The sequence below is a fragment of the Mizuhopecten yessoensis genome, unplaced genomic scaffold (genome assembly GCF_002113885.1).
Source record: "Mizuhopecten yessoensis strain PY_sf001 unplaced genomic scaffold, ASM211388v2 scaffold716359, whole genome shotgun sequence".
Taxonomy (NCBI): domain Eukaryota; kingdom Metazoa; phylum Mollusca; class Bivalvia; order Pectinida; family Pectinidae; genus Mizuhopecten; species Mizuhopecten yessoensis.
In genome coordinates, this window is record NW_018480077.1 from 937,148 (window position 1) to 959,517 (window position 22,370).

Consider the following 22,370-nt stretch of genomic DNA (forward strand, 5'->3'; position numbering starts at 1 on the left):
ACGCAAATCGGTAACATCCATATTGCATGAAGCCCGCTAGGTGTTACGTCAAGAGATTTTATGTTTTCATACTCAAATGAAATACATTTCTGCTAGTAATGTTCATATAATGGGCTGCAGCGTAAATGGAACTATATGTTTGTTTTATATTTGTTTTGATAATGATCTCAAACGTTTGTGATATATTTGTTTTGATAACGATCGCATTCGTTTATATACTATATATATAACTTTGAATTCAATTTTGTACAAATTATTACCTATCTATAGCCTATTATTGAGGGGGTTTAATTTTTGTTTTTAAGTAAAGGATTTTTAGTTTTAATTTAATGAAGTTAATGGGGTTCTACATCCTAAAAACATCTAAAGTCGTATACGGATCCACGGATGATTGAGCAACTAAAAACCTCATGACACTCTGAATATGTGTATTCTGTATGCTGCGATAATTTTTCTTTAAGTCTTCCTACAATATATAATACATACGTTGCATAATAAGGTAGCGTCACTTACTACTCAATCTAAAGAGCACGCACTGGTTAGCAAATCCACTCAGAACTCTAGATCTGTTCATGGATAGTTTTCATCTTTATTCACTTTGTTCATTAAAATCCCGCAAGGTATATATAGTGTTCTTTTCAGAATTAATTTATAAAAACCGTAGTCAAGTTGGACACAAACTGTTTGATATATATATATAGTATAAGTAGTGGTAAATGGATCCCTGATTGCCAGAATGTGACCTGCAGGTAGACTTACGATCTTGTAGGTCTGATTAAAACAAAGTGGTAATAAACTTCTGAAATTACTTGCTGTCAAGGGTCTACTAAAAGCTCTGACACTGAATGCACAGATTTGTTCAGTAACTCATTTGTATGGTACTGTTTTTTTTTTGACAATACATTACAAAATAAATACACAAAAAATGTGTGCACTCTGTGTACCACAAAGTTTACCTGGTGTCCAAATGGAGTAAACCCCGTATATACTTTATGTAACCTGTAGTTATTAATTAAATCTCCTTGGTTGGAGAAATTCTCGTTACCCTAAGAACCAGGTGCCAACATTTCACCTGGAAACGTGTTATGGATCGTGTACCTGGAACATGGTCTAATGTCTCTTCCAATCCAACAATACAATCCGGTGTCTACCTCCCTGATATACGCGGCCAGCATTCCAAAACCGCTTGATGTAATAATGAGTATATCACATCTTACCAATGTGTAGAAGTCTAGCAGCTGTTTCATGAACCCCTCGCGTTGATTATTAAGAGAGGGCTGGTCAATGTGTGTTATTTGTCCTGGGGTATCTATCATGTTTCCAGGATAGCGTTGCTTAGCCAAATGCTTCACACCGTTGGTATCGGAAGCAACAAAGAAGTCATATTCTTCTTTGTCTAAATTGTCAAAATAATTCCACAACATGCCTAACGGTAGTTTAACTCGTTTGTAGTCAAATGGCATATTTATATTACCACCAAAACGTACATGGGCACACGCTATCTTATGTCGTGTTCGTTGAGTTCGGTCAAAATCATTTAATGCTCGAACAAGGAAAGGCGATGGCTTAAAGAGGAAATTATAAAGCTGTTTGTACATGTCAGCATACTGCAATTTCGTAATCCACGGAATTTCACATCCAATGTGTGGCCTTTTTCTGAATTCCTCTGTAAAGTCCCAGTTCACCCGAACAAAGTTAACGTCACGCTTGAAATATTTGTTGATGTTGCTGATTCCTGAGAGATAACTTCTGATCTTAGCAGAGCGGTCAAGAGTAAGGTCTTGATATGAACTTGTTCTGTTTGTAAGTATTGACGAATTATATCGCCATTCAAAATGTGCTGGGATGAGATAGTCATGAAGAGGACATGGGCTGTTAATATTAATCAGGAAACGTCGTTTCGTCAGAAGGGATATTGTGAATGTTGAGAGGATTCCCGACATTCTGTCTGACCACCCACCACAGAAAGACCACACAACACTGCTACTACAATCGTACACAATATATTTCAAATCCTGTTCAAATCCTGTATGTCACTTCTCTCTGTTAGTATGGATTTTGCAATGGAAGTCTCTTTTGCATCTTTTCCTGAGGTGAGAACCAATTTATGAAGACATTCCTGTGTCTCGGATACATGTATATTGTCCCACGTATCGTCCAACTCCTCATCCATTATGCTGTAAACCAGCATCATCGATGTAGCCATAGCTACCATTGCCAAAACCACTCGAAAGTAGCACTGAAATAAAAAGATAATTTTATGATCAGCAATATATGGGTAAGATACCACCGGAGAAGTTAGGTTCTGAATATGGGAGCAGCATGGTGTATCATCCAAATTATTGAAGCTTTCTGTTCTTAAGATAAAAAACCATGTGTATCTTTAACTGTGAAAAAGAAATATTCATGACTACTTGTACACATGATGCCCTTTTTTAGGTCCTTCATTGAAATTAACAGTCATGTTGGATGTCCGATTAAAAAAGAGATGACCTATTTCTGAATAAACCTCTTGCATATTGATTAGTGCTACGTTTTGAAAAGCTCTAATTTCCCTCAGATCAGAGAAGATCAGTACATGACGTCTATATTTCCGCAATTACACTAAAAAGTAACTGTGTAACATCCCTTTCATCTACTTTCATTAAAAATTGTATTAATGAAGACATGTTATAGCACACATAAATATGTCACAGTCAGAGGTCACGATGACCATCTTAAATGCGCATCTGAACAAAACCCAACATATCTACACACGTCACAGTATTTATATGAATTTTTATTGGAATCCAACAAGTACCAGTTTATAGGAAATCAGCAAGTACAAGTGTATTGGAATCCAATAAGTACAATCGGCACAATTGAGGTAAAAGTGGAAAATAAATGGTTAAACAAATTGAACTGAATGAGGCTTGACCCAATCACAAAAAAATAGCACCTTCCATAATATAACCATAGCTGTCCTTGGGACGATGAGTCCCGTCACTGGGATATTCTTCAACAAACGACCCATTGGACCATGAACGCTTACCTGGTGTTTGGTGCTTATTTCAATATCATAATCAATTTGACTCTTTTAACCTTGAAAGTCGATCGTGGTCTATGGAAAGGTGTCGAGAATCGTTGATGAAAAGCATATTCCAGGGTACGAACAATAGGACAGGTCTGTGTAACATAGCTTTTCAAGAGAGATGTGTAAAGTTCGACTTGGTGTGTGATACCATTGTCGAATAGGTTGCTGCTTGTGGCATTTGTTTTCCACAAAACGGCTTTGTTTTCTGTTTTGCACGGCTCATTTGGTGTCCTGGGCCCTAGGTTAAGGTATTTGTCTGATGATATGTTTAGTTTAAGGATGCATATGTAGCATATGTATGACACAGACCACTTTTAGGGATCAGCCACTTCTTGAGTTTATATTCTTATCCTCTTCCTCTACGGACCACGTTAAGACGTTGGTCTAATTGTACTAAGAATGTAAGGAGTTGACGTTTGAATTTGTCATCATGTCATGATTGTTTTATTAAACGTAATATGGATATAGCGGTACCTTTTAGAGGAGAAAACGTTTGAAGACTTTCCACTTAGTGATAACTTTTAATAGGACTCCTAACCCTGACATCCCGGGGTCAGTCTCTTTTTTCAGTACATGGTTTGATAATCATCATCTAAGGATTGTTTTATAAAATGTTGCTGAACAGAGGAGGTGCTTCTTATAAGTAGTTTCAGAGATTTCATTGAAAGGTTTTCAACTCTGTGACCCTTCGTGACCAACGCTTTATCCACTTATCACTTAATCATATACTGATTCCCAAGACCGACATAAATTGGCCCTCAAATTTCTCTCTTGTAGTAATTTAATACCTAAGTTTTCCTCGTCATTTTTGATGTGAATCAACTGAACTAGATCCTCAAAGTTGTTAATATTTGCTCAAGACCAAACTTATCAGGGCTGGCCGCACTTACCCCGGTCTCCTTTATGCAATAAAGTTCCATTGAATCATATATCAAAGATGCGCCACCTCACATCCCGGAATTTGTTGAACGTAATGTGTTACATACAATCTTCAACATTAAAACAGACGAGTATCCATTTTAAATCAACTAATTCTATAACAAGAAAAACAATACTTACTTTTGTACGCGAAGTCCAATTCATCTTAAGGTTAAGAAGTCTTTTCTGCAATTTTAATATTCCAAACAAAACATCATACACATCACAGGGAAATTAAGATGTATTTACACGACGACGGTATGGAAAAAGTTAATCTGAGCTGACAGCACAGGGGTCGGTCCATTATGTATCTACAACAGTTTCGCTTTGCTGACTTCCATTCGTCTAGTGATAACAGTATAAGTCATGTCGTTGCATGCTCAGTGAATTCAATAAAAATTTCCGTCACAGCTAGCTGCCTTAATGCTATACAAATATTAAACGATGAGTATCTGAGTAACTGTAAAACATATATCAACATGCCAGTACCTTTAACGACACTGTTGCTATTGGATACCACTAAGGTGGACACAGGTTGGCATTAGATACTCCCTATCGGACATAACAAAAAGACCACTGAGTAGCATAAGACGCTGATAAATATAACACATACTCGTACGGTTCTCATTTTCTTTTATCAACAATGTTCCGGTTGCATGAAGATTTATATACTGTACTATTAAGATTTACAGTTATAAAAAATGGACATGCTAACCAAAGCCTAGTCAAAGGATTTTTACAAAAATAAAAATATGAGAAGCTGTACGGAGGGTTGTAGATTTCCAATGTTTGTACAGCAAGGTATCAAAATCGTTCATTCATAATGTCATATACTACCAAAATCTCACTCACACTGATAATACAAACTTTATTTTTTTACAACAATTATGAAACAAGAAACAAGTTATTTCAACTTATGTTAATCTCTTGTTGGCACGGATGTTAGCGCGAAGAGGTCTTAATGTGGGAGGAAACCGGAGTACCCGGAGAAAACCCAAGTGGTCAGGCAGGTGGGCTCATACCTTTTCACGTCCGATCGGGGAATTGAACCCCGGCCGCCTTGGTGAAAGGCAAGTGCGGTATCCACTATGCCACCCGACTTAAACTGTTACATTTGTCTTTTCCACGGGATATCAATGTCTGTTTTGTTCAATATTTTGAAGACTTCTATAACGTCTTTGTCCTTTATTCCAATGTTAGATGACCAAGTGTTTAAAGTTTCATGAGGCAGGGTAAGGTGGTTAGTTCCGCTTGATTGCCCTTCATTGAAAGTTCTCTATTGATATTTGACCCACTTTTAATAAAAACATATTTTATTGCCACATTTAAGCAAAGGGAATGGGCATAAGTTTCAAGAATATTACAAGCTGTTTAATTAGGCATACGTATACATCATAAGTTGGCTAACTATACACAGTTATATATGATGTATATCATTATGACTGAATGAGGCAAACGAGAGGTAGAAGAGAGAGCGGAGAAGCAAAGGAATGATTAAATAAAATGTATACATGTATGGACAAACACACACTCACACGGACATATATACACACACAATCGTACCTACACATACTTATAGAAATTAAGCATATATGTAGTATATTGTAATTGATGGCATGTTAAAGGTCCTTCCCAGCACCGACAACACTAGTGATGAGCTTAATCGCATCCAGTAACGTTCCATACATTATGGGCTATCCGTTTCTACTGTGCCGTGTTGTCTTTTCCCGGTAACGTTCCATACATTATGGGCTATCCGTTTCTACTGTGCCGTGCCGTCTTTTCCCAGTAACGTTCCATACATTATGGGCTATCCGTTTCGACTGTGCCGTGCTGTCTTTTCCCAGTAACGTTCCATACATTATGGGCTATCCGTTTCGACTGTGCCGTGCTGTCTTTTCCCAGTAACGTTCCATACATTATGGGCTATCCGTTTCGACTGTGCCGTGCTGTCTTTTCCCAGTAACGTTCCATACATTATGGGCTATCCGTTTCTTCTGTGCCGTGCTGTCTTTTTCCAGTAACGTTCCATACGTTATGGGCTATCCGTTTCTACTGTGCCGTGCTGTCTTTTCCCAGTAACGTTCCATACATTATGGGCTATCCGTTTCTACTGTGCCGTCAGTGTTAGTGTAAAGGATATGGTAACATAGTACTCGATATGTTATATACAACAAAATAGTTTTTTTAAAGGTCTCACACAACACCACTCGGATATTCACAAACGCAGCGATATATACAAATTAATATATTTGATGAGGCATTACAACAACCTACACAGAAATGAAAAAGAAATGAATTCGTTCATCTTTCAATAATATACCTCATACATTTAACCATTTATATTTATTGACAAATATACACGAGAAAGCGGATGAGAAGAAGGATAGAGAAGGGGTAGGAATTGGAGCGGGAGGTCAGAAAAAGGTGGGGAAGATATATTAATTGGGGAGACTGTACCTAGGTGAACCACGAGTGCTCAACACGAACTGCTGGACATGTATTAATAATTCCGCATTTTCCTCACTAGACTTATTTTCACTGCCAATTGAACAACCATCCCAACAGTATTCCAAAAGAGGTAAAATAAGGTGTATTTTGATTTGTGAAGTATTCCTATTTATTTCTTTACTCCTTAATAAATTTTGTCGCGACGTTTCAAGACCGACTGGTCCCTTTGTCAAACTATGACTGAGCTAGCGATTTGTATTTTTTACCAGTTCAATGATATGACGAAATAGTATATTTTGTATGTCACTCGAACCGATACGTTTCGCCTATCGATAGGGAGCGAGTACACAAAGAAGAAATATCACTATTCTGTACCTCTTTCGTATTTAATTGCAGATGATGACCCGTTTACTCTGATTCACCGCACGATCCAAGATGCCATTTACGGCACGTTCGGTCTGTGTACTCTTCCCGAACATCTTTATGGGGCTTGTGATATTGCTGTCTGTGTCACGTGATCAAGTGAATGGGATACGTCAACAGTGTGGAGATGTACCAGATACCGGGGTTACAACAAGTGATAACACCACAGGTGGCTACAAATTAGCGGTTTACCATGAACGACTTGATCCGTACCTTGACTTCCTTCCAAATATGACATACACAGGTGAGTCAAACCATCCTAACTAACATGACGTATACAGGTAAGTCAAACCAACCCAACTAACATGAAATACACAGGTAAGTCAAGCCATCCTAAATGACATGACATACACAGGTAAGTCAAACCAACCTACCTAACATGACATACACAGGTAAGTCAAACTAACCTTACTAACATGACATTCACAGGTAAGTCAAACCAACCCAACTAACATGAAATATACAGGTAAGTCAAGCCATCCTAAATGACATGACATACACAGGTAAGTCAAACCAACCTACCCAACATGACATACACAGGTAAGTCAAACTAACCTTACTATCAAAACATTCACAGGTAAGTCAAACCAAGCAAACTAACATGAAATATACAGGTAAGTCAAGCCATCCTAAATGAATGACATACACAGGTAAGTCAAACCAACCTACCTAACATGACATACACAGGTAAGTCAAACTAACCTTACTAACGTGACATTCACAGGTATGTCAAACCACCATAATAAACATGACATACACATGTCAGTCAAACCACCTTAAAAAACACGACATAAAGAGGTAAGTCAAACCACCTTAACAACCAGGACATGCACAGGTAAGTTAAACCATCCAAAAAAACATGACATGCACAGATAGGTCAAATCATCCTAACAAACATGACATTCACAGGTAAGTCAAGTCAACCTTACAAACAAGCATCTTTTCAGAAGCCGGGGGATCAATGACGTTAGCTCTCAACTGCTATGAGACATTACTTAGTAAATAACTGTGTATGCGAAACAGAAGGACTGGAAAATTATCGTATTTAAGTTTTATGACAGAATATCAAATTAGATTGACTAGAAGTGGCGCAGGAATGTTCAATGGAATACACAAGGTATGACGATATATTCTTAGAACCCCCCCCCCCCCCCCCCGAATTCATGCGCAGAGGGTGTAGTTGTTAAAGGTAGAAAGTAGTGTGATGTCTATAAATATATAATAAATTTCTATTGATAACAATTGGGATTAATACTTTAAAACAGAAAGAATGATATAATAAACTTTCGGAAGGTGATTTGGTAATGAACGTTGGTGTACAATGCGTGTAGGTCGAAACCTTTAGCAAAGGTTTATTTAAAATAAATGTGAAGATGCAAGATTTTCCATGAACTTCTTAAGAATTCTTCAGAATATATATCTGAATGAATAGTATCACTATATGTTTAAAGTCATGTAGTGTCGCAGTAAGTTAATAATCAGTTTCCGAGGTACTTTATAGAGTGAATCGGCAATACAAATTGTTTGTAATACAAATATTGTTTGTGCTACTAAGGGATATACAAAATGTAAATGGTATCACCCATTATTAGATTTTTCATATTATTCCCGACAAGTGATTGGCCAGGAGTGCATCACGTGTCCACCGATAAAAACCGATATTGACTTGGAGCGCGTGATTTTTGTTAAAGGACTGACTGGGTGTTTCTAAAAATAGAATCATCGTCCAGCTTCCGATTTTTTTTTTTTTTTTTCACAGATTGCTTACATAACTGTTATGAAAATAATAAAACAATTTTAGCCTTTAACTTCGGTCAATACTGCGTCCTCGGTTAATATATCTTTTCTCGGGTTGATAAATCCAGGTATCGACCTCAGCCAAAGTCTATAATTGAATTTTATTGAATGCCAAATTACTCGAGTGGAGATATAGGATTAGTCTACATAAACTCTGTCGGTTGAATAGAAGATATAGAATGATCAAATGTGCTGGTTGTCACTATGACAGTCACGTTGGTCGTCTGGGACATATTACGCACTCTCCTTATTCAATACAACAGCTCTTTTTTCAGAGTTTATTTCACGATTTCCTTCGCATGCAATTTTATATACTGACGGCTTTAAGGTTGAAGAGAAAGTTGTACAGCAGCATGTGTTGTCGGCAACACATCTTCTTCCTGTCGTTCAACTAATGATGCCTCTACTTTCACAGCTGATCCATAAAATGTCAAGGCCATTGATGACTTTGAGGAACTAGTCAACTTTACTTCCTTTGTATGGAACATCAGTAAGGGGGATTTTCTCCAAATCACAAAGAACTTTCAAGTGAAATTCATGAAAATGTCTAGATATGGGAGGAACTGCCAGCTTAGGTTTTAAAGCAAGACAAACAAATGAGTTAAACAACAATCAAAGCATTGTATGACCACAAGGCCAAAACTAAGGATTAAACAGTCCTTTGCAGTCACATGGGCCACAGAAAGTTATCTTACTTCTCATTGCATACACATCCTACAACGTTAACGGAACTGTCGTTAAGCCGATACTGACGTCGTTAGGCATGGGGTAGCAGTGTACAGTAGCGTACGGTGGTCATGGGTGATATTTTTGTACAATGAATAACCCCTGTAATATTGCATGTATCAAAACTTTAAAAAAAAAATCAGCACTAAAATTAACATATACATGATGATGTGTTCTATGTGGGCTTCACATTTAAAAAATAAATAAATTCTTGAGACTACATTTTTGGCCATTTAATCTGTGTCTACACAACATTTTGTACTCAGCACAAGTGTAAATATTTTTGTTAATATGTTGTCAACCCATCCAAACTTACGATTTGTGGGACAGTGTTGGCCAAAGGGCAACTAATTCCAATGTGACAAAAAGGGAGCTTAAACTGACAAAGAAAAACCAAACATATGGCATCTTCAACCGTGTTGTCAGGCAATCCAAATTGCAGCGTTGGTCAAGAGACGGGTTTCTTGAAAAGTCGCATCTGATAGACAGATCTCAAAATCCCAGACGTTTGAGGGATTGACCCCGCAAGTGATGCCTTGAATTCCCTTCCTCAGCAGAAGAGGCGATAATAATGCGGTAGTGTTGCTACCCTGGGTAGATTATATTACGAGAAAAATGTGGCAATATTCTGTTTGTTGATGTTTTCCCGCGTATTTTTCTATTTTTTTTTCTTCATTGTCGATGCGTTTTCAACATCACTATTTCTGCCCAACTCCCATTGATTTGGGGCGCAGGTATCAAGCGCCAGGGTGGCAGAGATACACAAAATATTCTACCCGTAAAATGTCTCTCGCGATTGACGCTGAGCTGCCGCCTTCTGGGAAATATGGGTACTAAGGGCTCAGTGTAACCATCCAATCTCTTATACAGGGCCCAAATCACCACTCGTCTGAAACCAATTGTGTGTTGCAGCGAGCTGGATCACGATTCGCTCATTTTAAATGCGTTATTCTGAGATCATTAGTAAATGCAAATTCTGTTCAACCTCCAGGTTTTTCTTTTTCGAGGCATATGGGAGTTACTGTGGCTCGGTTTCATCTCGGTCAATGTTACCTTTTCAGGTTCATATCACATACACTTTAACAATAACAGTTGAAAAATCAGGTTATTATATTAATCAATATCAACATCGCACATATAAAATACTGCTTCATGTGAAAACCGTTATAATCGCATTAAGTGTCATGAACAGTGGATTGGCGAAGCAACACATTATACAGCTTACACAAGAGCAAACTGTATCGTGCAATAATGGTCGCCATTTTGAAATAAATGTGTTATACATAAGGACGCATGTTCGTGGCGTTAAGAGCAAACTGTATTGCGCAATTATGGTCGCCATTTTGAAATACATGTGTTATACATGTATCAGACGAATGAAGATACATGTTCGTGGTGTTAAATCTGTACAGTTATAAACCAATAGAACAAAGACGGGTGCATAATGTTAATGTTCATTAGAAATGTTGATTTCTATGACGATTGTGTTGTCAGAGTAATATCAATTTCGCATAGTTTATTGTTCACTTGGTCAAGGACAATAATGAACTGAATAAACGAAAATACGACTACAGAATAAGAATAATCTGAATGCACTAAATTTAATTCTTCCTTCTCTTTAAAGGTGATCAAACCTTTGTCAAAATGCCTTGATTTCACTACAAAATCCTAATCGAAAATCCTGTTTTTTGTTTTCAATAATTTAAATCAACTAACAGAAATATACTCCCCGTCATTGATGCGAATAGCAATGCTCCATTGAAATGAATGTCTTTAAAATTTATCATAATCAAAATGGCTTAAACAGGTCAAAATCATCATTCCTGACGACAGATAATTCACATGTGTTGAAATCTTTTGATCGTTAATACAGTTAATCCTAGTATTTAAGACATATGCCATTATTGTTATCTTTTTCAGTTACTCGGACCTCGTTTGTGGTGTTTCTTGTCCATTATTTTAGAAAGGCTCCGAATGACGAGGGAAATGCGGACGCGTAAGGTCGAAACGATGTATAATTGCCCCGTCATGTGATCAATATAATCCAATCAAATACACTGTTTTAAAGATAAGGTATCATAATACATAAATAAATAAAAATAACAAAAAATGGTAAATCTATGACTTTGGTGAGGTCTCTCAACAACACGACAGTCACGTAATAACACACCAATCTAACTAAAATAAGACTTGTTATTCTTTTCCTCTACGATACAATCCAATACAATTTTAATATAAGATTGGTGATCATCAGATACAAGTAACAAATAAAATTGAATCGACGCCCATTGCTTATCTGTGGTGAGTGATAAAGTCCAGTGGTCATACTAATACAGGAAGAAAAACATTTAATGAAAAAAATATGCAACTGAATAGTTCTAATACTGTATGCAGCTTTTGGATCATTTCCACAAGGGATAATTATTGAACTGGAAATATCGCGGATTTATCTGAACCGTTCAATGAGGCAAATAAGTGTGAAAACATTTGCCATCTATCGAACAATGAACGGGTCAATATTAACACAGAATCCCTCCACTAGCTGGGCTAATTGACACCTCATTATCACCAGGGGAGCGTTTAACGAACATTTACGAGCTGCTAATAATCATAACAATGTTGTAAAGCTGGCTTCTATTTCTGTCATGTTCGCCTCTTTATAAAACAACCTGAAACAGGGAGTATGATTAACATTGTCATCGATATGATTTTGTCATTACAACTGTTATCAAACGTTAATGAACACAATTATTCGACGTTTTACTTTCCGAAATTTTCTATATCATTTTTATCTTTTAATATGTATAGGTATGCTACATTACACATTATACATGTGCTTTGAGTTCAAGATATTTCTCTGGGGATAGTTATTACTTTACTTCTATTAATATGATAATATATCATATATCCTAATATATATATGAGTCATCTCCCTTTATTTTTAACTGGTTTTTTTTAAATTCCAATTCATACAGATCGCCATGTAATTAGTTCTCTGTTTCAAATCACCTTTCAAAACATACCTTTCAAGATTCGAACTATTTAAAAATAAAATGTGGGTATAGATGTTTCTAAGTGCTGAATGGTCCTCATGTTTATTTACTATTATATGATTGGCCTATTGGTAAGGATAGGGCATTTGTTTTTGTATTAACAGTTATAGAAGTGTGACGTAAGTTTGTTATTTATTTTTAACAAAACATTAACCAATTTCTGTTACTCAATTTTTATTTTGCAAACGTGTTAACCATTCATTGTTTAAGATAATTACGGGCAAAATACGACATGTTGATACAATAGTCTCTCTCCTTGTAATTCGTAAGAGCTTACATAACTGTAACCGACATTCTAATTATTCGTCATTATCTGAACAGACTTTTGTGATATAATACCACTGATAATTTCACGTAATGTTGCATTGCTGGATCACACATATTTATAAGCAATGTTAATGGCATACTGTATTGCGCTGTTCATTCCATACGACTCAATTTTGATTTGTCTGTTTTGTTCCGTTTTGGTCTTTTGGTCTCTCGTGATCATTATCGCCATTTCGTTACAAATTACGTACAAGAGTTCCCATTTTGCCTCCGATAAACGATACAGTATACATCAACAGACAAATTATCAGTTAAATGTTTACAAAAATATGACCTATGTAATCACGCAAATATGCTTAATCGAACTTTCCTTTGGAACGATACATAACAAAGCCAGAAACGTGACAAAATAACAAAACAGTGACGTCAATCGTTTACGAATGATGACGTCAATACCAGGAGAACATCATTCACTTGGTTCCAGGCAAATTATACAATATATCTATCCGGGAGGTTAGGGTCCAAAGAACTGAACGACAGATAGACGCCTTTCCTTCTGTCACGTGCAATGTCAGTTTTCTATTATTTTCGTTTAACGCACTATATTTATTTCCCTTGACCTATGTGGATTTCGTGCACGAGTGAGATAGTGATATTATATTATATTGTGTACACAATGTCACAAATGAAATAAAAAGACGATGTTAACAAATAATAGGGTTCGAGGAACACTTAACATAAAGAGTAGACAACGGCATAACTGCTATAACAGTTTGGATGTAGTCCTACAAGTCTAATGCCTTTGTTCACTCCTCAACCGAACACAATGTTTCGTTTTAAGATCTAATGGAAACTCGAGATAAATCATTGGCTGTTCAACATATGCGCATCACAATGAAACTAAAAGACGGTACTAACAAACAATGTGGTCACGGAACAATTAATATAAAGAGTAGATATTATTTTTGATCGTCTCAGAGAGGATAATGGGCATGTTTTTAATTGTTTTGTTTTGGCATCTGGGTTCCTAGTCTATTTTATAAATTTGATATAAACAAAAATTCATGAAAACATTCTCCTGCTCAAACAAAAATTATGTGTCCAAGCCTACTTTCCTTGTATATTAATATTGAGAGAAGATGACTTTTTTCTATCTTAATATTTGCAACTAAAGGAAATATCTTCAATTGGAGTAAACATGTATGCCGCATTATTAAACGAATTGCTTTATTGAAAATTGTACAGGATACCGCACACACCTATGTTAACCTAATAGGTATATTATTTATCATAATATATATAAATTATGTCACTCGTGTTTGAATGTCTGAAAGCACAGAACAAACACAACACAGTTTCATACAAAATGAGAGAAAAATTAAAAAACACCTGTTTCATTTATCTACATTAAACAATATTCCACCGGGATATATGTACAGTAATCTTCCTGCATATATACTGATGAAATCAAAATTGTCTTATCGACTCGATTGTAAATCCAAGGAGATACAGAATTCAACAAATATAGTACTGTGCATGCCTACAACCAGACTTTCCAAAATCCAATTCAAGTTTATTTTTCTTTAGTGTGACATATTAATTCAATATATTGTGATAAACCCACAAATAAACCTTATGGAAACGCATACGCCAATAAAATGTATCAACAATTAAAACATGTGTTCAGATATATGTAACCGGAGACTATCACCAGGTATGCCATTCTCACGTGCACACACATGCATTTTCATAGGGATCTTGAAATCTCATAAAACACCATAATTTGCACTGTAAGTGCACTTCAGTTGTAAGGATTTATTCGAAAGATTGCAACATGCTGGCCACGGCCTCTTGTACTTGTCTTTGCACGTGAAATGTATATGCAAGGCAAGATCACAAAACACAACTGTACGTATTCCATACGACCTTCTAGAAATCACCTGGTCTCATATCAGTGTCTTCACATGAGTCATTATATACATGTCTATGCATCGGAAGCTTTATTTCTTTTTTCCTCCTAACAGATATATGTTTCGAAATTCGTCATATCTGTGAACCCATTATTTTCTTGATCCAAACTGAAAGAGGCCGAAAAAAACCCACATTCCTCAAGAATGACTTTGGTAGGTTTTTCCTGTGGTAATAAAGATATCCATCATCCGATGTGCTTAACCTTCTGGAACACCTGGTCTTGCTCTCCTTGTTATTTCAAGGATTTCCATGCAAACTTTTAATTCGTTCATACCTGGTCCTAGTTATATCGATTTTGAGGTAGAATTCTGGTTCTGTTGCGGTATTCTCCTATTGTGATTTGTTACGATTGGTCTGATGTTAAGGCTTCAGTTATCATGAGAAGATAACAACAACAAACGATATACTCACGCGACTTTTTTCTCATTCCAGTTGAAATCGAATACGATGGGGGTGACAGAAGGATACATGCTTTGGAACTAGACATTACGTATGACGGTTACGAGGACATAAACGCAAGTGACGTACATAATGTTCGTTGTAGGAATCTACAAACCCCTGTGCGGGTAGAATGGACACCTTATACCAATTTGGAATCCTGTGTAAGATTAAGGTAAGATAGCTCACATTAAACCTGAAAAATCCTACAGCAATATATTTTCATTGGTCTAAGAGTTTTCTTCGTCTGAGCTTTAAGTCATGTAACGAACGTATCCACTGACGACAGGGTCACTGAAGGGGCTCAATATTAATCGCTTCACACAAACAAGCATTTTAACACGATATATTTATCGCATTTCGATTGGATAAGGGTCATTATTCAATCGTCTAAGCCCCATCCACCGCACTTCCGTAGCGTCCCATTTCTAAAAACGCAACATGACAAAACTAGCATGTAGGCCCTGTGTAGTCTATGGATAGGGAAATACGGACATGGTGTTAGAGAGTGCCAACATGGTATCGAAGACCACTATCTTATTACCTGACAGTACTAACAAGGTATCCGAGAGTGCTTTCACGGTACGGTAGGGTACTTACACGGTGTCAGAGAGTACCAGCATGGTATGGGAGACCTGCCAATACAAACACGGTATTGCTTTACAAATTGAGACTATTTTAAGAACAATATTCAATAATAATATGGGCCTCCGACTTTTACTACTGTCTAGGTTTATCTCCCTTAGGGAAACTTGTCAATAAAACATTGTCTTTGGTTTACTGATAATATACATTTTTTTGTATCCACAGTTAATAGACCTAACAATGAAGCCATCTAGCTGTTTCCAGAAACACTTAAAACAATCCACAGTAAAATAAACTACTCATAAACTCATCATTTTTTATGTTATAGAAACTGAATGAAATATAATCCTTCATAACTATTGTTATCTAATTTGTTAACATCCTATGTATTAGCAATTTTTTTTATAACGTTCCATCGAATAAGAAAACGCCTTATAACTTTTCTGTAACAGTAATATCTATATGTATCTTAAGGATTATTTCAGAAGTCATGTCTTTATTTTTTACGTTGAAAAAAGAAAATTGTTTGCTTTGTTACCACAGAGAACTGTTTAACGGTATGTGAATGCTTAACTTTTTCTCATCTTCTATTTGGCCTTTTTACCATCAGGTGAAAAGGCCGTTGTTTTGGATTATGTTTCTAATTCCTCTCCTTGTTATTCTGTCATAATAAATTGTCTTTTGTATCTGTTTACTGGTAAAATATGCATCTACAAACTTTTAACACGTTATAGGCCATGGACTAAAAGTGTCGCTGCAATGTTTTCAACGTCTCATAATACCAATATGGCCGCCACGACGTCATATTTGCATATATGTTTGCTTTTAAACGGTCGTTACTAAGACATATATAATACACAACATTCATGCTTTGATGTTATCTGTTGATATTAATCAAGCAAACCTTTTCATATACATGTTATTTGAGAAAACGTCAAGTTAAAGCTCTGACTGTTGGGTCGAAGGTCACTAATTTCTCCCCTCCCCCCTGCCCCACATACGCACATATTTCTCAACGAATGATGAATTTGAACTTGACATCTGTGTTTTTCCGTTACCTTAACCGTTAACATCATACGCCATTTTGATTATTTCTAAAAAAATTTTTTTTTGAAAAGCCGACATTATGTTAAAACCGCCTTTTCTTAAGTCATTTTTATTTGATCTTATACTTAGATTCAAGAAGTCAAGAAACCCGCCATAACGTCTTTGTGTTTTTCTTTTCTATTTCCTTTTTTTTAGAATATTTCGTTAACACCTACTTTTTCTTAGTACAGTTTTCGGTTCAAAAGTCAACTTTTTGTTTTTGGTAGGTTTCAAAGTTCATATGTGCAATGCCAAAAAAACCCTTCTTCAGTTTTATAAGGTCTGAAGTCTTGATATTTTACGTGTAACTTGATTGGGTTATTGGCTAGCAGGTTTGTTTAATTACTCTTAACAACATACATTCTGAAAGCGTGCATGTTCTAGTATGATGTGAAAAACGCAAATGCGTGTAACGTTCTCTATTTCAAGGTTAGAGGTTGACGTTTTGTTTAAAAATATGGGTCAAATGTCAATAGTGCTTTAGTTCTCGTGATCTAAGAGGCCATCGGTGATGATATTTTGCTAGAAGCATATTGGGATAAAGGACTACCGAATTTCAAACGAATTGCCTTGACCAACTTTCAAAGTGAAGGGATGTCATATTTATCTGGCGAATTCTAATAGCATTTTACAAGTCCCAACAGGCCAAGACAATGATCCTAGGTCCTCATGTGAAAAATCCCAGCGAATTGTCAGATAAGAATTTTGTTCTTGTTATGCATTTTTAGTCTATAATAGTTTCATCTCTAAAGAGTTCCATGTATTGCAATGCAGTTGGACATGTTAATACAACATTATTTGTTTTCGAATGACTCCTCCTCCTGATCTAGTAACGAGCCCAGAAAACCTGGATTAGGCAAAACATGTTCTGAATTCCATGCTTATATAAACATTAACGACATAACCACTAATGTACATCAAATCTGTCCGCTCTATATAATGTGTTGCATGGTAACATTCATCAACAAAACTAGAAGACAGTCTTTTAATGGGTCTAACTGGAGTCTCTTTTATCTGAGAACTATAAAAACCGGTACTGCCTCTATGAAACGTGATATGCGCACTCCCATTTGATTGTCTGCATGTCATCAAACACACAGTCACGCTTGCCATAAATAACAAAGACATTCAAATGTTATACGTCAAAATCAGTTCATGAATGTTGAGTATCTCTGGCTATGACTAAATAAATGTTTCGTAGAAGAATAAAAAAGACATATATAAGCTATATCTACCTTTATAACGGCTGATAAATGGCCTCATTCAAGAACCCATTCGCTATAAAAATGAATGGTTCAGGCGAGCTAGTTATATATCAAGCTATACAATATCATACATCAGAATGATCATGTTCCACAGGATGGAGAATCTCATCAATCTGTAACAAATGCAAGAAACATAATTGTTGGTATACAGTTAATCTTCTGTCGCTATTTCATTTATTAACACGCGCACTTTCTAGAATCGACAATTGAAAGGTTCCCAAAACTCCTTTAGTTGGGCCGGTTTAAACTGGAATTACTTAATCTAACTGTGCAGATATTTTAAAATACGGTTGCTCCCGGAAATTGAATATAATATCACGTCAACTACGGATTGAAGTCAGCCTGTTAAACGCAGATTTATATAAGGATCATCTTACAGGTTACCCTAATTCAGACTGTGGTTATATTATTAAAGATGCAAGTCACCTCTTCCTCAATTGCCTTAGATATATAGATGAAAAACACGTTTTATTTTATGCATTATCTAATGATAACGAGAGTGATACATTTTTGTAATATCCTTCTAGTTACTAATACTTTCATAAAGGGTGATATGAACCTAAGCATTTAACAAAATAAATGTATTCTCTTATGTGTCCTGAAAATATTGAAAAATCTGAAAAATTACCAGGCTTTTTTGAAAAAGAACTGAAACAAGTAATAATCTTCTGTTTGGCATATTGTTCAATTTAAAAGCGGTAAGAGGTTTTTGTATTTGACTTATTTGATTACAGGGCGACTATATGGAGCAATACTACTCAAGGCTTCAATATTAGTTTGAAAATCTGTAAACCTCCAGGTAAGTTTATATTATGTTTACTTCGTCAGGTCATCGAGGTTTAACCCAAACCTACAAATTCTCGTATTTTCTCACGTTAGCGATTAAAACCCGATCTGTACGCTTCATTTACATCTGTATTATATCAATTTACATCTAGATTTCATTTACTTAAACCGTTTCAGGGTGGTAGCTCTCTGTGCGAAAGGACACACAGCGGCAAATTGTTGTCAATTTTCAAAAAGGATGTTCCATTGCGATACACTTGAAAAAGTACATGTCAGTTAATATATATGAATGATCTCTAGGATACTCGAAACAAGAACAACGTTACGTATTAGAAAAAGGAGTTGACGTGCCGTAATTAACAGATACATAATATATTTATTACTACTGACTTTACAGAGAGTTCTACAACAGTCAGTGTCTGCAAGTAGGGCGTAAGAATTGTACTTGCTGCCCCTTTGCATGATCGTAAAAGGCGACTAAATTTGGGATCTTATCTTTTCTCTTCTTTTTAAACAACTGTCTTCTTCCTAATGTCTCCCTTGACAATACCTCACTTTTGGCCTTTGGTTGAGCATTCGCCCCTGTGAGGAAGGCTTTGGGTTCTGTCCCCTGGCCGAGACATACCAGAAAAATGGTAGTTTCTACTCCTGCTTAACGCTCAGCAATTTAGGAGTGGGACGACTGGTTTGCCCGTTGTCAGTATAATGTGACCGAGTGGGGTGTCCTGCTGGGTGTCTTCGGCAGTATGTTTCAGTGAAGTAGCACTATAAAGTCGGCATCAGTTCCGCGCTATCACAAGGAAACACACACGAACATATCGCAGCCTCCCAAAACACACACGCATGCACTACACGCATGCATCTTGCACACAGGGCAGGCCGTCCTTAATTGACCATAGCTGTTGATAGGACGTTAAACAATACTAAACCAAACCAGTACAACAGTCCATTCCCTATCATTCAACGCAAAATATGTCATTCTATAACTGAACTTATCTGACGTTATGATTTTAAATTTTGAAAACACCACACTAAGAAGAACAAAAATCATAGTAGAATTGCAGAAAGGGGTTTTGATTTGATTTCAATGTTGTTTCAAGGTATCGTTCAGTCTGCGTTGGTATCTCATATTGGTGTCTATTTTAGTTTTTTTGTTGCGATTTTCTGTAACTGTTCAATTGCAATATACTACATAGTGCTAGTTTGTAATGGTGTGCTTTTATTATTTAAAAGGTTGCAGACAGTATTACAATGCTGACACTAGAGGAACAGTGAGTAGTCCGGGGTTTCCACTGAAATATACTGACAACTATAAGTGTACCTACGTAATCTATACTTCATACCAACATCAAGTCCGATTGCAGGTGAGATGTTATTATTAATAACATATTTTTTACAGAATCTATTTGAGTCCGTTCAAGAGAAAGGTTTATTTCTAGTATAAAAATAGTATACGCACAAAGCCGTGCAAGGTGTGAATCGCGACATTTTTATCTACAGAAAACAAATCCCCTTCATTAAACCAAAATAAGGTTAGTCTCAATAATCCAGTTACTACAAAGTTGACTGTTCCGTGGTGAAATGTAGTATTTTTAGCAGTGTATTCCCTTTTATCATTTTCAAAAAATGTATCGTTGTCTAGCTTTTTCAGAATCTTGCCACATTTAAGTTAGGAATGGCACTGACTGATTTTCAAGGATAGTGTAAACAATCACCGACTTATCATATATATTATGCAGCTTGTGGATATTACATATTTTATTTAGGGTCAACACATATTTCGTTTGTCCTTTCAGTTCCGATCGTTTCATCTTGAACCTGCTTATGACAAAGAGTGTTTTGACTCTGTCCTGATTCAAACTACAGATAACATAACAACACTTTGTGGGACAAGAAACAGTACTGGTCTAAATGATCTGAATTTCCTTTCCGATGACGGGATTTTACTTCTGACTTTCGTGACGGATTATAAGGTAGTTGCTGGAGGATTCGATGCCTATTACTACACCATAGTAAAGGCCAATATCGGTAAGTTAATTTTAATATTGTCTAGGCATAAAGTCATTCACGTCGGATTTGCACATGTTTTGACTTAGAGTAGTTTGCTGTCAGGAACGTTTTGTGTAATACTGTTGTAAAATTATGCATTACGGTAGGTCTTGTTTTCTTTAAAGCATATTTTTCGCGAAATATTGTTTTTTGCGTTATGTTGCATAATTACCTGAACTGTAGAGAATAGAACAATTCGAATATGAAAGTTTCGTAACATCTACAATGAATTTTACCAAATTCCAGATATGTGTGCATTTTATCACACCAGAGGCGATTGTTTGTAAATCGCACATGTATATGTGCGGACAAAATGAGCACGATAATTTGGGTGCGTTGTGCGATCACACAACTGCATTTTTGCAATAAGTAGGATAAGGAAATGATGTCTTACGCAAACTTGTGTATCATGGGAGTATGTTCGTGTATTTTCTTGCCCTGCATTTAATTTTCAAATATATTTTCTTGATTTTATTTTACAGATTCCTGTAGCTACACCACATCGAATTTGACAGGAAAAATATATAGCCCAAATCATCCGGATAAATATTTCCCTATGATGAAATGTACTGTTCAAATAACGCTACCGACCCGTTTTCGAATTTCACTTCATTTACAATATCTAGATCTGGACATATCAGCAAAGACAGGCAGCTGCTCTAATAATGAGGATTATCTAAAAATCATACAAAATACCACAGAACACGACCAATTACCATTAAACAATTTCTATTTTTGTGGTAGAAGGATGGACTATAGCGCTGAACAAACAATAATACAGTCTAGTGGATCTTCAGTAAATGTGGTATTTCAATCATACAGTTTGCATGAAGGTAAAGGTTTTGTGTTTCAGTATAGCGCGATAGAATCCTGCAAAAATACCACATACCTTAACATCACCAAAGGGAATTTGAACAGCGTAAATTTTCCTGATAATTATTTGAATGAACAAAATTGCTTTTCAACTATAAATTTGACAGAATATTCGGGAATTTTAGAACTGAAATTTACATATTTCCACACTGTTTCAAGCGAAAACGATGCCTGCATGCACGCTGGAAGTTGTAGAGATGATTATGTAGACATAGATACCGATGGTGTCATGACGCGCATGTGCGGCCACTGTACCCGGGACAGAATACCATTGTTGTTCTATTCGTCATCAAGATTCATTCAGGTGCAATTTGTCTCTAACGGTCACCTCACACGACCTGGCTACAGTGGGCAGTGGCGTTTAGTGGACACCGTACCACGTGATGACCTCGTTTGTCCAACCATATCCATGGATACCGACGACATCATGTATGACTTCGTTTGGAAGGGGAAGTCCTGGTCTGAGGCAAATTTGGATTGCAGAAACAGCGGAGGTTTACTTGCCTCTATTACCAACATCTTTACACAACTGTTAATTGACAAGTTCTTAAGGAACAAGTGAGTATAACACGTCTACTATTCTCTGAAAATATAAAGCAAAGTATTTCC

At 36.3% G+C, this 22,370-nt stretch overlaps 2 protein-coding genes across 2 annotated transcripts in view; one reads left to right on the top strand and one right to left on the bottom strand.

Annotated features, from left to right (window-relative positions):
* Positions 1 to 590: 590 nt before the first annotated feature.
* Positions 591 to 4,240, bottom strand: LOC110443817. Its single transcript, XM_021488239.1, has 2 exons — positions 4,133 to 4,240; positions 591 to 2,239 (listed from the first exon to the last, which is right to left on the bottom strand). Exon 2 carries the CDS (start codon positions 1,941 to 1,943, stop codon positions 1,047 to 1,049), a length of 897 nt encoding a protein of 298 aa, XP_021343914.1. The 5' UTR covers positions 1,944 to 2,239; positions 4,133 to 4,240; the 3' UTR covers positions 591 to 1,046.
* A 2,637-nt stretch (positions 4,241 to 6,877) lies between these two features.
* The window catches only part of LOC110443801, a 38,199-nt gene continuing 22,706 nt past the window's right edge, over positions 6,878 to 22,370 (top strand). The window contains exons 1-6 of the mRNA XM_021488221.1: positions 6,878 to 7,109; positions 15,112 to 15,292; positions 18,788 to 18,852; positions 20,073 to 20,203; positions 20,636 to 20,867; positions 21,371 to 22,319. Coding sequence (XP_021343896.1) covers positions 6,878 to 7,109; positions 15,112 to 15,292; positions 18,788 to 18,852; positions 20,073 to 20,203; positions 20,636 to 20,867; positions 21,371 to 22,319 — 1,790 coding nt within the window. The remainder of the gene's footprint in view (positions 7,110 to 15,111; positions 15,293 to 18,787; positions 18,853 to 20,072; positions 20,204 to 20,635; positions 20,868 to 21,370; positions 22,320 to 22,370) is intronic.

What these genes read in the sequence shown, in the direction of transcription:
- LOC110443817 (XM_021488239.1), bottom strand. Translation starts at nt 1,943, where the DNA reads ATGTCGGGAATCCTCTCAACATTCACAATATCCCTTCTGACGAAACGA.